Source organism: Phoca vitulina, unplaced genomic scaffold (assembly GCF_004348235.1).
Source record: "Phoca vitulina isolate PV1807 unplaced genomic scaffold, GSC_HSeal_1.0 scaffold18, whole genome shotgun sequence".
Taxonomy (NCBI): domain Eukaryota; kingdom Metazoa; phylum Chordata; class Mammalia; order Carnivora; family Phocidae; genus Phoca; species Phoca vitulina.
Genome location: NW_022589721.1, coordinates 4543871 through 4561169, shown reverse-complemented (window position 1 = coordinate 4561169; position 17299 = coordinate 4543871). Strand labels below are relative to the sequence as shown.

The 17299-nt window shown below is 39.1% G+C and overlaps 1 protein-coding gene across 4 annotated transcripts in view; it reads right to left on the bottom strand.

Annotated features, from left to right (window-relative positions):
- LOC116639565 (oxidation resistance protein 1) overlaps window positions 1–17299 on the bottom strand; it is a 154134-nt gene that overhangs the window by 73973 nt on the left and 62862 nt on the right. The window contains exon 1 of one of the 4 annotated variants that reach the window (XM_032416093.1): window positions 3568–3766. The exons of 2 other annotated variants lie outside the window; for them this stretch is intronic. Coding sequence is in view for 1 of the 2 variants with exons in the window: in XM_032416090.1 (XP_032271981.1) it covers window positions 3468–3666 (199 nt within the window). In the remaining variant the exon portion in view is untranslated. Of the gene's footprint in view, window positions 1–3467; window positions 3767–17299 lie in introns of those variants that run through there. One more of the 4 variants, XM_032416090.1, reaches the window with a different exon arrangement.

Below are 17299 nucleotides of genomic sequence, written 5' to 3'. Positions count from 1 at the left end.
CTGGCAACTACTACTTTTGTTGCTGTTTCCTCCTGAAAGCTAGTGTTTTAATCACTAAAACTAAATGAAAATAAATTTTAAATAGAACTGAGATGCGTTTAAAGTATACTGTCACCAAGTGGGAAAACAAGAGTTGACATAGCAGGGTAGTTTATGATAATAACTAATCACAATAAGTTGAGACTTACACTTGATAAATCTGCTTATTTATTACTATATGATCCAGTAAAGTGAATCCTTTTAATGGCTAGGTGAAATAAGTCAGAGAAAGACGTACATTGTATGATTTCACTCATGTGGAATTTAAGAAACAAAACAGATGAGCATAGGGGAAAGGAGGGAAAAATAAAATAAGAGCAAATCAGGGAGGGAGACAAACCATAAGAGACTCTTAACTATAGGAAACAAACTAAGGGTTGCTGGAGGGGAGGGGGGCTGGGGAATGGGGTAACTGGATGATGGGCATTAAGGAGGGCACTTGATGTAATGAGCACTGGGTGTTATATGCAACTGATGAATCATTAAACTCTACCTCAAACTGATAATACACTATACGTCAATTGATTTTAAATTAAAAAAAAATAAATAAATAAAAGCTGCATAGTATAGACTTATGGTCATGCTCCTAAACAAGAGCTGTAAGGTCCAAAAATTTTTCTTGAATCAAGTCACAATTTACTCTTTAGGCAGAAACAAGAATTGAATTATAAAATGTTTTCTTTGTAATTGTTATTAACTAAAGCAATGGTGTGATAAGCTCCTTAATGTGTCTAACTCCCAATTATGGTTTTCTTGGGGGGAACTATATAAAGTTGGAGTCAGAAAACAAAAGCAGCCACCTAGGAGAGGAGTAAAGGCATTAGTAACACTAACAGTACAATAAGTGGTTTGTTTATAAAAAATCAAAAACATTTGACCAAAATTTTATCTAATTCATTCTTAATATGTCAACAGCAAAGCTATTTTATCAACATCATTACTGAACCCAAAATGGGGCAAGATCACTACAACAAATGGGGTCCTGGAGTGCAGCCAATTTACAAGCGTGGATGTGTCTGTACAAGAAATACTGCAATAGGGGGCGCCTGGGTGGCTCAGTCGTTAAGTGTCTGCCTTCGGCTCAGGTCATGATCTCAGGGTCCTGGGATCGAGCCCCGCATCGGGCTCCCTGGTATGTGGGAAGCCTGCTTCTCCCTCTCCCACTCCCCCTGCTTGTGTTCCCTCTCTCGCTGTGTCTCTCTCTGTCAAATAAAAAAAAAATCTTAAAAAAAAAAAAAAGAAATACTGCAATAGCACACAGGACATTTTAAAGAATTGAAGGAAGGGTGAGAGACGATAGGAAACTTAAGCAGCTGTTATAAAAATCTGAAATAAAGGTAGTCACAAGCAGAAAGGGCAAAAGAAATCTTTCAAACACACTGACAGATACTCATTCTGAAACACATAAATACAAAAAAAAAAAAGAATGAAAAATCCTATAGCCAAATCCACTGGGTAGGCAGCTGCAAAAAAGGTTCTCATTTTAAGCAAAGGCTAACTAGAAATAAAGCACCATCTACTTTTCACTTGCATATACACATGTTGCCTCTCAAAGGAGTCGATCTAGAAGCTATACTTATTTTAAAAATGGTGATCAAATTATTGCTGGAGCACTTATTTCCTTAACTGCCTTTAGAACTCTGTAAGCATAACTTCATAGACCCACAATATTTTTACACCCAAACGGTATTTTCTAGCTTTACCACCCACCACTTCCACTTGTGTTCTAAATGAAAAAGAGCTCTAAAATTGAGAACTTTTGGGATTACCTAATCAGCCTCATTTACAAACAAGAATATATAGGCCCAAAGAGATTAAGTAAATGTACAAATTCTTTCAGCAAGTTAATGACAGGACGTACCTGCCCACCTGACTGTGGTCATAACTGGGACATCACAAGGCCTCTCTAACTTGTGTCAGAGATCTGGGGGCACCATAAATATTAAACAATGTGTCATGAGTTGATAAGGCAGCTTCATCAGAAGAGGACTTTTAAAACTGCAACTCTGAAGGAGAGTGTCAGATACAGCAGCCTGCTCAATAAATGTTTCTGAATGAATGAATCCGATGTATATGTTTGGGCTCATTAAAATACTGATTATATTCCTTCCTGGTTAAGTTACACCATATATTTCTGAATTCTCCATCTATCTAGAGGCTGGTCACCTATCATGTTTTCAATTAGGCAACTAAAGACTCATTTTTAGAAATCCTTTATTCAAACACTTTAAAGGTTTAGTCCTCATCCTTGGTCCCACCTTTAGGAGAATTCTGCATCTGGTTAACACTTCAAAGCAGAAATACAGTAATCCCCCCTTTTTCATTTTTTAATTCCATAAACAGGAATTCTAAAGACATATGTAAAGTGAGGAAAAATTATTTAAAGGGGCCATGCTAAAATTAATATTCAAGTTTCTTCAAAGTTTAAATTACACACCTACACACACAGGTCAATAGATGTCTCCACTGTTTCACTGCTTTAAAATGAATGGCAGAATGTGGGGTTATGGATAGATTTTACACTCTGTGAGCTTTTCTCTATATTCTAAACTCTTTAATGCTCATAAGTTGACTCTCATAACACCAAAATGCACATTAGAACAACTAACAAAAATAAAATATAAATGAGTAGGAGAGGTCTGCCACTTACTAACTTAGAGGAGGCCAATGACACTGGAGAAGTTATCGTATGCAACACCTCTTCAGCGAACGCTTTTTTAAATGCCATAAGATATCAGTATCGTGCCTTTATGACTGATTTTTATGATGAAAAAAAAAAAAAACTAACACAAGAGTGGGTATAGTGATCATTGAGGAAAAAGAAAGTCTCTAAGTTCTGCCATCTCAAGACCACACGCAGCCTTTCAAAGTACATGGCACAAAAATCAACCGAGGTTCCAGTGTAAATTAAGCATTTTCTTTTCCAAAGTAATATTGTGAATCCTAACAGTTGACAAATACCAAATAAAAACAGTGACCCAAACCAAAACACCAAACGCGGCACGGCGTTCTTAATTACCTCAAAGACGAAAAACACCGACATCATAATTGGTTCAACATTCACCTCCCAATGGGAGGGAAGAAAGAATGGATCAGACCGTCCAAATACTTGGCGGGGTAAAGAAAGTCGAGTCTAGGTGAAGAAAGCAGGAAGAGCAGAGCAGGAAAAGCTACCACGCAGACTGCAGAAAGTCTTCCGTCCCCAGAGCAGAGCGAGTCCTTCCCTCCTCACCGCCTCCCTGCCTCCCGCTCAGGCACACCTGCCAACGTCCGGCCTCGCGACCCCCCCCACCCAGTTCACGTCCGGCGCCAGCCAGGGCCGCGCACTCCCACCCCGAGCCCTGACCGCCGCCGCACCTCCCCCCACCCCCCGCCCCAGCCCTCCGCCCGGGTCGGCCGCGCGGGAGGCGAAGGAAGGCTGGGCTCACCAGGTCCCTCCGGGCTGGACGGCGCCGGGGGCCGGTGGGGCGGGGACCCGCACCCGGGGTCCCCCTGGGCGGGCTCCCTCAGGTAATCCTCGAAGCGCACCTGCCGGGCTTCGCCGCCACCCCCGAAGCCCCACAGGCGGTTGGCAGTGCCCCGCAGAAGGCGCCCGCTCTTCCCGGTGAATGTGGTCAGGTAGTCCATGCTGCCTCGGGGCAGGGGCCCGGGAGGCCGACGGCTTCCACGGCGGCGGCAGCCTCTGGGTGCGCGCCCGCCCGCCCCTGCGACCCGACCCGGGGGCGGTGGCTCCGCGCGCCTCACAGGAGGCGGGGAGGGGGAGGGGGCTTCCCTAGCTTGGCCCGAGGGCGGACCATCAGGAAACTATGCATCGGGGGGAGCAGAAGCTGGCAAAAGTTTTTGAAAAGTTACTCTTGTTGCTTCCAAACGCCAAGTCAGGCAAAACTTAGCTTGTAAAGTAGGTGCTTTCTCCCTGGAACAGATGCAGGGACGAAAAGCTGGCGGTTTTTAAGCAAGCCGGAACGGTCCTATCTGCTCCTCCACCCCCCCCAGTCCGGCTCCAATGGAGCAGGCCTGCCCCGCCCTGCCCCGCCCCGCCCCGTCCGGACCCGACCGGACTTTCAGGACTGCTGGGGAAAGCGGGGGAGGCTGAGTCTTGGGGCCTAGGGCTGAGCCAGGGATAAAAGTGGCCCAGGGGACTCTCTGCTGGAGTTAGGTAGAGTTTGGGGGCCTAGGAGGGCAGTGTTAAAAAAGTTTGTGTGTGTGTGTGTGCGCGTGTGTGTGTGTCGGGGAGGGGCACAATTTACTTCAAACTTTTGCAGCTTGTAATTTTGGGGGGCTGTGTGGGGGTAGGGAGGAAGGAGGGAAGGTTATTTTAAAGCAAAACTTAGTAGTTAGAACCAACTTAGATAAAATGCTTCTTACGAAGCATTATGAGACCATACTCGAAGACTAAAGCATTAATAGTCACATTTTAAGTTCGTTGTGGCATTATGAACTGTTAAGAGTGACAATTCCATGAATTTGGTCCTATAAAGCAAGGTAATTAAGGGCTTTAGTGTGCAACCTTATTCTTTAGGCAGAGAAGAATCAATGGCTTTTGACAGACATTTACTAAGATCTGGTTATTCTCTTCCTTTCACATCTGTTTATATCACTTTTAGTTTTCCGCACGCGTTAAATAAATAAACCGTCTTTCTTGGAATTACCAGTTTATTAATGTATGTGAAGAAAAGGTTTGAATTACTTAAGAGTTGAAGATTTAGTCAAACCAAATAATGGAGTCCAGAAAATCCTTCAGAAACTTAAGCTTTTTGCCAAACCATAAAGATTACCCCACTTCCCTTTTTCTAACTGATCTTTTTCCCACCATCACCTTTCAGCTTAAATTCGTACTAGAAAAACTTCACCATTTTAACAATACCATCACCTTTATACCTGGTTAAAAATACAGAATGTTTGGGCTGTACCCCCAGAGTGTAACTCAGTGTCTGTGAGAAAGGACCCAGGAATCTACATAACCAGCAATCATCCATGTGTTCAGATATTCTGGACCTCCTACCGGACCCATCTGGTAGAATGGTAGGTGGCTCCTCGTTTTCCTGAGATTTCTTTTTGATAAGGAAGCATTACCACCCTTAGCACCACTTCTAAAATCTCACAGAGGCTCAGTAAGCTTAAAAATCAAGTTGGAATGACTTAAGTCTAGTCCTGATTAACTAAATTGAAATTTTTTTTCTAAAATATGTTTTAAATTTACGTCTTGAAATTTATCAGTTTGTGATAATCATATCCAAAATAGTGTCTGAGTTTTTTACACTTGATTAAATCTGCACTTTTACATCCAACCTTAGCAGGAAACTGTACTCTATCAGTTCAAATACAGGTTTATAGGCAGTTAGCCCATCAGTTTTTTTTCTCCTTCTGTTTCATAGAAAGCTAGAGCTGCTGGAGAAAAATGTATAACCTTGATGATTAAGTGCTTTACAAACTTTGATTTAAACTCAAGTAAGCCCTTAATGTCTCCAAAATCCTTCTATTCATATAATCAATCAGCTTTCTTTTTTATTCTTCACATTTGTTGTCTGAACCATCACTATTCTCCTGAAGTTACTAAATTCATCACTCCAATATGTTACTTTGCCTTCTGCATGAAAAGTCAGGCCATCAAATGTGAACACTCTCACTTTTCTTCCCTTTTTCTCTTCAGTCTACAAAAGCTCATCTCCTTTACTTTGCCTCAGAAGTAACTTCTGTCCATGCCATTCCCTCTCCAAATTAACTTTTAAAAAAAAATTTATTTATGAGAGAGAGAGCGTGAGCTCACAAACGGAGTGGGGGGGAATCTGAGGGGGACAGGGTGGGGGGGACAGGGAAGGGCAGAGGAACAAGCAGATTCCCCGCTCCTGCTGAACTGGGGCTCTATCCCAGAACCCTAAGATCATGACGCTGACCCTAGCCGAAGGCAGACGCTTAACCAACTGAGCCACCCAGGCACCCCTCCAAATTAACTCTTGATCTTAGTCTGGTTTATATTGTCTTTGACTTGTCAATGTTATTAACTTCTCTCTTGTATTATTTTCTCTGTCTTTACTCCGGATCCTTCCCCTTTTTCTACCTATATCATTCACATAAATCCTTTCCATCCTTAAAAAAAAAAAAAGTTTCCTTATACCATGCCTGCCTCCTCCAGCAACCTTTGCCTCATTTTAAAATATGTTTATTGGGGCCCCTGGGTGGCTAAGTCAGTTGAGCCTCTGCCTTTGGCTAGGGTCATGATCCCAGGACCCCGGGATCGAGCCCTGCATTGGGCTCCCTTCTCGGTGGGCAGCCTGCTTCTCCCTCTCCCCACCCCCCTGCTTGTGCCCTCTCTCCCTCTCAAAGAAATAAATAAAAGCCTTAAAAAAATAAAATACATTTATTGACATATGATTTACAAACCATATAATGCACCTGTTAAAGGTACACAATTCAATGGATATTGTATATTTACAGTTATTAAACTGTCACCAAAAATCTAATTTTTCAACATTTCTATCACCCCCAAAGGAAACCTCTTACCTATTTGCAGTCACTCCCCATGCCCACCCCCAGGAGTTGGTGACCACTAATCTACCATGTGTCTTTATGGATTTGCCTTTTATAGATATTTCATACATATGGAATTATATAATATCTGGTGTTTGGTATCTGACTTCTTTCACTTAGCATAATGTTTCTGAGGCTTATTCATGGTATAGCATTTATTAGTATTTTATTCCTTTCTATTGAAAATAATATGATGCTGTATGGATATATCACATTTTATTTATCCATCATTATCCATGCTGGGCATTTGGATTGTTCTCATTTTTGGCTATTATGAAGAATGTTGCTATGAACATCTGTGTATAAATTTTTAATGGACACATGTTTTCATTTCCCTATATGTATAATAGTGTAAGCTTAAGGTATATAATGTGATGATTTGATACAATGCAAAATGATTACCACAATAAGGTTAGTTAACACCTCCATCAATGCACACATTACTTTTTTTGTGTGGTGAGAACATTTCAGATTTACTCTCTTAGTAATCTTCAAGCAAATAATGGTGACTGTAGTAAACAGTCACCATGCTATACACTGGAGCCTCAGAACTTATCTTAAAATCAGAAGTTTGTACCATCTCACCATTAATTCCAACCACCATCCCCTGGCAACCACTATTCTAATCTCTGTTTCTATGAGTTCACCTTTTTTAGATTCCACATGTGAGTGAGATCATACAGTATTTGCTTTTCTTTGACTTCTGTTTCACTTAGCATAGTGCCCTCAATGTTCATCCATGTTGTTGCAAATGACAGGATTTCCTTCTTTTTTAATGGCTGAGTAGTATTCCCGTGTGTGTGTGTGTGTGTGTGTGTGTGTGTGTGTGTATCGTATTCTTCTTTATCCATTCATCCAGTGATGGATATTCAGGTTGTTTCCATGTCTTGGCTATTGTGCATAATGTTGCAGTGAACATGGAAGTGTAAATATCTCTTCAAGATAGTGATTTCATTTCCTTCAGATATATACCCAGAAGTGAAACTGCTAGGTCATATGGTAGTTCTAGATTTATTTTCTTGAGGACCCTCCATACTGTTTTCCATAGTAGCTATACTAATTTATATTCCTACCAATAGTGCAGGGGGCTCCCTTTTGTCCACATCCTTACCAACACTTGCTATCTCTTCTTGTTTTGATGGATAGTCATTTTAACGGGTGTGAGCTGATTTCTCATTGTGCTTTTGATTTGCATTTTTCTGATGATTAGTGATATTGAACATTTTTTCATGTACCTGTTGGCCATTTGTATGTCTTCTTTAAAAGAGTGTCTGTTGAGGTCTTCCACCCATTTTTTTCATTGGATTGTTTGTTTTTTTTCTATTGAATTTTCAGTTCCTTATATATTTTGGATATTAACCCCTTATCAGATAAATGGTTTGCAAAGGTTTTCTCCCATTCTTTAGGTTGGGTTTTCATTTTATTGATGGTTTCCTTAGCTGTACAGAAGCTTTTTAGTTTGATGTAGTCCTACTGGTTTATTTTTGCTTTTGTTGCTTGCCCTTTTGGTATCATATCCAAAAATCATTGCTAAGACCAATGTCAAGGAGCTTTTGTCCATGTGTTTTCTTCTGGGAGTTTTACAGTTTCAGGTTTCACATTTGCATCTTTAATCCATTTCGTGTTAATTTTTGTGTATGATGTAAGTTAGAAATCCAATTTCATTATTTTGTATGTGAATATCCAGTTTCCCCAAGACTATTAAAGAGACTGTCCTTTTCCCAGTGAGTGTTCTTGGCTCCCTTGTCAAATATTAGTTGACAGTATATGGATGGTTTATTTCTGGGCTCTTGATTCTGTTTCTCTGGTGTATGTGTCTGTTTTTATGGCAGCACTATACTCTTCTGATTACTACAGCTTTGTAATATAATTTATATTTTTTAATTTTTATTTATTTGACAGAGAGAGAGACAGCAAGAGAGGGAACACAAGGAGGGGAGTGGGGGAGGGAGAAGCAGGCTTCCCGCCAAGCAGAGAGCCCAATGCAGGGCTCGATCCCAGGACCCTGGGTGACCTGAGCTGAAGGCAGTCGCCTAACCAACTGAGCCACCCAGGCGCCCCTGTAATATAATTTAAAATCAGGAAGTATGATGTGTCCAATTTTCTCCTTCTTTCTCAGGATTGGCTATTTGGGGTCTTTTGCAATTCCATATTAATTTTAGGATTGTTTTATTTCTGTAAAAAATGGCATTGGACTTTTGATAGGGATTGCACTAAATATGTAGAACACTTTAGGTAGTAAGGATATTTTAACAATAGTGTTCTAATACATGAACACAGAATACCTTTCCATTTATTTGTTTAATTTCTTTCCTCAACATCTTACAGTTTTCAGAGTAGAGATCTTTCACCTCCTTGGTTAAATTTATTGCAAAGTATTTTGCTGTTTTTGATGCTATTATAAATGGTTTGCTTTATTTCTTTTTTGGATAGTTCATGGTTAGTCTATATGAATGCAACTGATTTTCTATGTTGATTTGTATCCTGCAACTTTATGAAATTCATTTATTAGTTCTAACAGTATTTTCATGGAGTCTTTAGGATTTTCTATATATAAGATCATGTTCTGCAAATAGAGACAGTTGTTATTTCTTCCTTTCATATTTGGTTGCCTTTTATTTCTTTGTCTTGCCTAAATGGTCTGGCTAGAACTTCTAGTACTATGTCGAATATGAGTGGTGAGAGTGGGCACCCTTGTTTTCTTCCTGATCTTAGAGGAAAAACTTTCAAACTTTCACCATTGAGTGTGATGTTAATGGGCTTGTCATATATATGGCCTTTATTATGTTGAAGTACATTCCTTCCATACCCAATTTATTGAGAGCTTTTGCCATGGTGGGATACTGAATTTTGTCAATTGTTTTTCTGCATCTATTGAGATGATTGTATGATTTTTATTTTTCATTCTATTAATGTGGCATATATATAAATTTATTGATTTGCATATATTGAACCATTCTTGTATCTCAGGGCTAAATCCCACTTGATCATGGTATATGATCTTTCTAATATGCTGTCGAATTTGGTTCGCTAGTATTTTGTTAAAAATGTTTGCATCTATATTCATCAGAGATATTGTTCTGTAGTTTTCTTGTGGACTCCTTATCTGGCTTTGGTATTAGCGTAATGCTGGCCTCCTAAAATGAGTTTGGGAGTGTTCCCTCCTCTTCCATTTTTTGGAAAAGTTTAAGAAGAACTGGTGCTAATTCTTCTTTAAATGTTTGGCAGAATTCTCCACTGAAACCATCTGGTCCTGGGCTTCTCTTTTTTGAGATGTTTTTGATTACTGATTTAGTCTCCTTACCCACGTTTGGTCTGTTCAGATTTTCTGTTTCTTGATCATTCAATTTAAATAGGTCGTATATTTCTAAGAATTTAGCCATTTCTCCCAGGTAACCCAATTCTAGGCATACTGGTCTCTCATGAACCTTTATATTTGTGTTTTATCAACTGTAATGTCTCCTCTTTCAGTTCTAAATTTATTTATAGCTGTTCACTCTTTTTTCTTCTTAGTCCAGCTAAAGGTTTGTCACTTTTGTTTGTCTTTTTAAAAAAACAACATTGAGTTTCATTGACCTTTTCTATTGTTTTTCTGGTCTCTATTTCATTTTTCTGCTCTTTTGTTAGTTCCTTCTTTCTAACTTTTGAACTAAGTTTGTTCAAAGTTCTTTTTCTAGTTCCTTGAGGTGTAAAGTTAGGTTGTTTGAGATCTTTCTTTTTCTTAAATTTTTCTACAAAATTCCCTCTTAGTACTGATTTTGCTGTTTCTAATAGTTTGGGTATGTTGTGTTTTCATTTTCATTTGTTTCATGATACTTTTTGATTTCTCCTTTGGCTCATTGGTTGTTCAAAAGTGTGTTGTTCAATTTACAAATATTTATGAACTATGAATTTTTTCCAGTTTTCTTACTGTTAATGATTTCTAGTTTCATACCATTGTGGTTGGGAAAGATATTTTGTATGATTTCAACCCTTTTAAATTTGCTGAGACTTGTTTGTGACCTAACATATGATCTGTTCTGGAGAATGTTCAATGTGCACTTGAGAAGAATGTGTATTCTGCTGCTATTGGATGGAATGTTGTGTATATGTCTGTTAGGTCCATTTGGTCTAAAGTGTAGTTTAAAACCAATGTTTCCTAATTGATTTTCTGCTTGGCTGATCCATCCATTGTTGAATGTGGGATATTAAAATCCCTTATTATTACTGTATTTTACCTATTTCTCCCTTCACATCTGTTAGTATTTTTAAAAATATATTTAGATGCTCCAATATGGGTGTATCTATTATTAATGATTATTATATTTTCTTAATGAATTGACACCTTTGTCATTTTATAACAACCTTCTTTGTCTCTCATTATGGTTTTTGACTTAAATTCTATTTTGTCTACCTTAAGTATAGCTACTCTTGCTCTCTTTTGCTTTCCATTTGCACGGAATATCCTTTTCCATCTCTTCACTTTTAGTCTGTGTGGTCCCTGAAGCTGATGTGAGTCTCTGTGGGAAGCATATAGTTGGATCTTGTTTTTTTTTTTTTAATCCATTCAGCCACTCTATGCCTTTTGATTAGAGAATTTAATACATTTACATTTATATTAACAGGTAAAGACTTTCAGTAAGGGTTTACTGATGCTATATTATTGTTTTCTGACTGTTATTTAGTTCCTTTGCTCCTTTTGTCCTCTTTTGCTGTCTTCCTTTGTAAATTGATGGATTTCCATAGTGGTATGCTTTTATTTCCTTCTTTTTATCTTATGAGTATCTACTATAGGTTTTTGCTTTGTGGTTACCATGAGTCTCACATAAAACATAACAGATTATTTTAAGCTGATAACTTAACTTCAATAGCATGTAAAGACTCTTGGGGCACCTGATGGCTCAGTTGGTTAAGTGTCTGCCTTCGGCTCAGGTCATGATCTCAAGGTCCTGGGATCAAGCCCCATGTCGGGGCTCCCTGTTCAGCGGGGAGCCTGCTTCGCCCTCTCCCTCTGCTGCTCCCCCTGCTTGTGTGCGCTCTCTCTCTGTCAAATAAATAAAATCTTAAAAAAAAAAAAAAGACTACACACTTTTACCCCTCCCCCATTTGTTTCTGATTTTTCAATTTACCTCTGTGTTGTGTATCCATTAACAAATTATTATAGCCATACTTATTTGTAATACTTTTGTCCTTTAACCTTTTTACTGGGGATAAGTGATTAACACACCACCATGTTACAGTCTTAGAGTATTCTGATTTCACTTTATAATTATCTTTACCACTGTGTTTTATATTTTCATATGTTTCTATGTTACCAATTAACATCCTTTCATTTCAGCTTGAAGAACTCCTTTTAACATTTTTTTAGGGCAGATATAGTGGTGATGAACTCCCTCAGATTTTATTTGCTTGGGAAAGTCTTTAACTTGCCTTCATTTCTCAAGGACAAGTTTGTCAATTCATGGAAATCATGTAATATCTAACTGGCAACTAACTATTTTATGGGATAGAAATGTCAGCACTCAAATTTCTGATTTGATAAGCAGAATCACTGATAGAATCGATAAAGTGGACTGCCGCTAAGCCAAGAGGTTTTAGGTGTTAAGAAACAAAGGAATGAATCTATTTTTCACTTAGTATATCTGCATCTGTTAGTAAACCTAAAGCCTAACTTGATAGATAACCAAACTGGTTACCCTTGATGTTAACGCTTTCTGTATTCAAAGTCTTACTGCTTCTTTCTCCATTAAAAGGGTTACACTGGCATTCAAACTTATCATATGGGACTGTCACCTGTGTCAAAATTACCACAAAGAGGAAGAGTATAGGTCATTGTTTGGATACAGCCGTGATCAAAACATTGAACAGTATATGGTAAAGATTCAATCTGACAGAATGAGAAAGAACTTAATATTGATTGAAAACAAATTCCCCTCTAGTAGATGCCAATCCTGGATATAATCATTACAAACCCTATGAAAAACTAAGTAACTTTCGCTCAATTTGAAAACTGTCTAAAAAGTGTTAACTACTACACTTGTCAGAAACAACAAACATGTAGGTAATCAAATCAAGCAAAGAACTACGAATAGCATCATTGAGAATTGTAAGTGAAACTTAAGTCACGATAACTCACATCAACTTGCCTTATAGCTATTTGAGGACCTTTTTTATATCCTATCAAAGATTAGAATTATGTAGGGGCGCCTGGGTGGCTCAGTCGTTGAGCGTCTGCCTTCGGCTCAGGTCGTGATCCCAGGGTCCTGGGATCACGGCTCAGGTCGTGATCGAGCCCCGCATCGGGCTCCCTGCTCGGCAGGAAGCCTGCTTCTCCCTTTCCCACTCCCCCTGCTTGTGTTCCCTCTCTCGCTGTCTCTCTCTCTGTCAAATAAATAAATAAAATCTTTTTTTTAAAAAAAGATTAGAATTATGTAATTACAGCTCAAAATACTCCATACCTGGAATGCGGCAGCTTCTGACTCTGGATCAGTTTCACTTAGCTCATTGAACAAGCGCCAAGAGATTTACCATTTATATCCAAAGTTGTGAAAGCTTAACAAGGCTTTAAAAGTCTTTAGGATCAATAGTCAATCAAATTCCCCATAGAGAAGTGTTATGGTATGAAGGCAAATATTTGCAATCTGTTTCCACTGCAGATTTCTTTTTCTGTCTGTACTCTGTGTGGGGTGGCAGTACAGTATTTATTTCTACAGATGGGACTACATGCATAGCCATGAATTAGTCTACTCTTAGTCTCTTTTTGGATTCTTCCTCTCCAGCCTTGTTCCACTTTTCTCTTAGTTCTATAATTGGTCTTTATATGTTGTTGCAACTTCTTATTTGTGTTTATTGAATAGAATTCTGATGTTTCATGTTCTTAACCTAAAAAAGCTGATAAGTGAAATGTTTGGATGTGTGGTATATTAAATCCTTTATTTTAATATATTAATTTTAGTATTAATATTAAATATTTTAAAGTTATATAATATTTAGTTATGGTTTTAGAGTGATTTTAGGTTAGAATGTATTAGAAATAATTTTCCTCTCTTTGTATTTTTTTAATGTATTTAAAAAATGTAAAGGCAAAGATGAAAAGAAAGAGCAAAATAATTTGGGAGAAACCTAACCCTGTTGTTAGTTATTACTTTTATACCAAGATGCCAATTTCTAGCTTCAACTTAGAGCTGCTAATTAGTTTTTTTTTTTTTTTTTTTTCCTGTTGGGGGGGGAACTGAACCCTGGGCTCTATCAATGCAAGAAAAAAACAAAGCATGGCATTAAAAAGAGAACCTGACTACAAGTTCATCCATCGCTCTTAAAGTGCTCAGCAGCAATGACAAGTTCTTATCAATATTCCACTTATTTCAAGCCATGGTCATGAACAACTGATAAGTACTGAGCATAATATTTGAAAGGAAGAGAACCTACTCCTCTTCCCAAAGTGTATAGAGATTCCCTGACTCCCCACGTCCCCATCGCAAATAGCATTTGGGACAGATGCTAACAATGCTAGGTGACTCAGCCAAAATTCAGGCAGCATAGAGGAAGAGAAACCCAAACTTGGATGGTCAATCTTTAAATGATCAGCACTAACTGGATAGGTTTAATTTTCAAAAGAATCATGCACTGGTTATTTTCTCCCATTGCAGATCTTCTCTTAAATCTCAATTTTCTCAGAAAGCAGCAGAGACAGCAATACAACCATATCCTGTGTTGTCCTAACAGGCACGAAGGACAGTTTGACCACGTCCAGCCACCTCCCAAGAGAGCAGCAGGCCACACCCACCCATCCCACTCCCCTGTCCCTATCCAGGGACTCCTCTGGGTGCTGAGCTAGCTCTAGCATCAGCAGCAGTGGCATACAAAACATTTATTGAAGGAGTTGACAAGGCCTCTTTGAGCCTATCTTACTGGTTTTCTGAGAGTCAAGGAAGGAGTGGGAGGAGATTCCTAAAATAAGAAATTTTGTAACAATGGTGTTAGGCTCTCAGATTGAGCTGGTCCTGTTAACACATTGCGTGATATATAAGCACATGTATTTATGTTTGCTTATTAAACCCTGTATATTCTGTGACATGAAATCCCAGCTTCTAGTTTCTCCCCTCTTGAATCCAACACTTGCAGCCAGGGTAATCTTAAATCCACAGATCTAATTGTTGCTTTTCCTCTACTTTAAATAAACACTCCTTGTTCACAGCAGCAGCTTCCTGTTGATAATGAGAATCGGCTGTGAAAGCTTTTTCAAAATGCATATTTCCCAACTCTATCCCAAAGATCCTGATTCCCGGGCTACAAGGTGGAGCTCAGGAGTCTACATTTTCCAATTATGAGCCATGTTGGAGATTTGCTCCTTTGTAGCTCTTCACACACTACTTTTTGAAATAAGGCCATACATAAGACTAGTTTTGGCAAATACTGAGCAGAAGTGATATATGTGTTTTACACTCACGTGTGTAAATAATGGCCTCTGTTTAAAATCCAGACAATGTTTCCCACTCCAGATGCCTCTGCCCCTGCTTCAGCAACAAAGGATACTACCTGCTCCAGACCGTGCAGCTACTAGATGGGGACGCCATCTGCAACACCCTGGATGCCTGAGAAACCTTGTGGAGCAGAACTGCTCCCCCCCAACCTCAGCCTGTGTTTGTAAATGCGGTTTGATTGGAACATAGGTGCACCGGCTCGCTTCTGTATTGTCTGTGGCTGCTTTGGGGGCTACAGCAGCAGCAGCGACTAGTTGTGACAGAAACCTTAGGGCCCAAGAGCCTAAAATATTTATTCCCTTGCTATGTTCAGAAAAATTCTGTTGACCTAGGTTCTAGATTACTGAGATCCTTTTGAAACTACTCTTGATTCTTGGATCCACAGTTACCATTCAATATCTCTTTCACTGAGTCAGCCACAGATTTGTCTCCGTTCAAGCTGTTCACAGAAATGTTTAATGAGACACGGGGAAGGCGAGGCCCAAGGCACACAAGAGACCACCTTCATGGCTGACAGTGATTACCATTCCCTGGACTCAGTTATCTGAAGAAGTATGAACCCACTAAATGATACTATCAGTCAGTTGTCATTTATCAAAAATGTTGTGCATTTCTTCTAATATGCAGAAGAAGATGAGGTACAGACCCCCTCTTTTTCCCCTCCCAAGTGGTTTCAAACCTATGTTGTTTCTATATCCTTCAACTCCATTTCAACCCCATGTTTTGAAATTTGAATTATTTTTCTAGCTACATTTTTCTGGCAGATCTCCTATTATCTGCGTAGAGACTGGTTAGCTGTCATCAAACCCGATTATTGTTCTTCCTGGGCACACTACATTTCCCAGGAAGAACAATCAGGGGTGGCCAAGTGACAAAGTTCTAGCCAATGGAAGGCTTGCAAAAGTCATATGTGCTCCTTCCAGGCCTGGCCCATAAGAGCATCCCATTGGTAACCCTCCGTGGTCTTTTCCTTTTCATAGCCTGGAAACAGATGAGTATGGAGACCTGAATTTATTGAAGATGGCAAAGCCACAGCTAGAAAGAACCTGGGTCCCTGAATCCATCCTTAGAGGGGAGCCACACATACCACTCAAGAACATTTTGGACTTGAACGTGAAATAAATTTCTATGGTATTTAAACCATTATATATGTATTTTGCTGTTTGTTATGAAAGAGAATGTAATTGTCAAAAAATACACTTATCATTACTACCAAAATATCACAGGAAAATATCCTAACTCAGTTTTCTGGGCCAAGAAGTTACAATTCATGTAAAGTGGATGTGGGTGGCCTTTCACCGTATTCTCACCTACCTTAGCCTAAACATGTCCATTTCACTGTTTTTGTTTTGTATTCTGGTAGTTCATTCTTCTTGCGAAAAATAAAGCAAAATAGGCATTACGCTTGTTCTGCCTTTCTGTTAGAGCACATCTTCCTCAAAAAGAGAGCCTCACATTTCCTTCTTGTTCTCTTTTAGTCTAGGACTTCCCTTTTCAACAGAATGGCCCTAGTTGCTTTACTGTTTCTAAACCTCACTTTTCTAAAACCTCGCTCTGTTTTGGCCTTTCTGACACTATTTTTACAGTTTTATGCCATCCTTTCACTTGTCCTTGGTAATATGTCCTTCGTGCTTTCATCTCATCTAAGAGCTAAACCCAGAGAACATCTTGTTAAGTCATGCTGCTTCCTCCCCATTTTGCTTTCCCATTAAGATTATTCATGACTTTGGTTTTTTTTTTTTTTTTTTTGGAATGCCACCGTCTCTCATGAAGGCCTTAGTCCTAGTCTTTGAAATTAGATTAAAATGTCTTATTTGTTTATTATCTGTCCCTCCCTACTATCATTGAACAAGGACAGGGACTCCCTTTACTGCTTAGAACATGGCCTGCCACATAGTAGGCACACAGATATATTTGTTGAATGACTGAAATCATGTCCGTCTTTTCTCTAAATCTGATCCTAACCCAATTTTCTACAACCCAAGAATCAGATATAATTAAGTTTAGCTTATTTCCTCTCTTCCTTGTTAAGGACTACCAATTTCTAATACTTTTCTCTCAAAGAGTGGTTCTCAGCCTTGGCTCCACATTTTAGGACTCCTGTGGAGCTTTTGAAAATCCCAATGCCAGGCCACACTCTAGATCAATGAAATCCAAATTTCTCACAGGTAGGTTACAGACATCAGGAAAGGACAATCCCCAGGTGAATTCAATGTGCAGTCAAGATTGAGAATCACTTGCAGGGTTCCTGTTGTTTCTGTAATACCGTC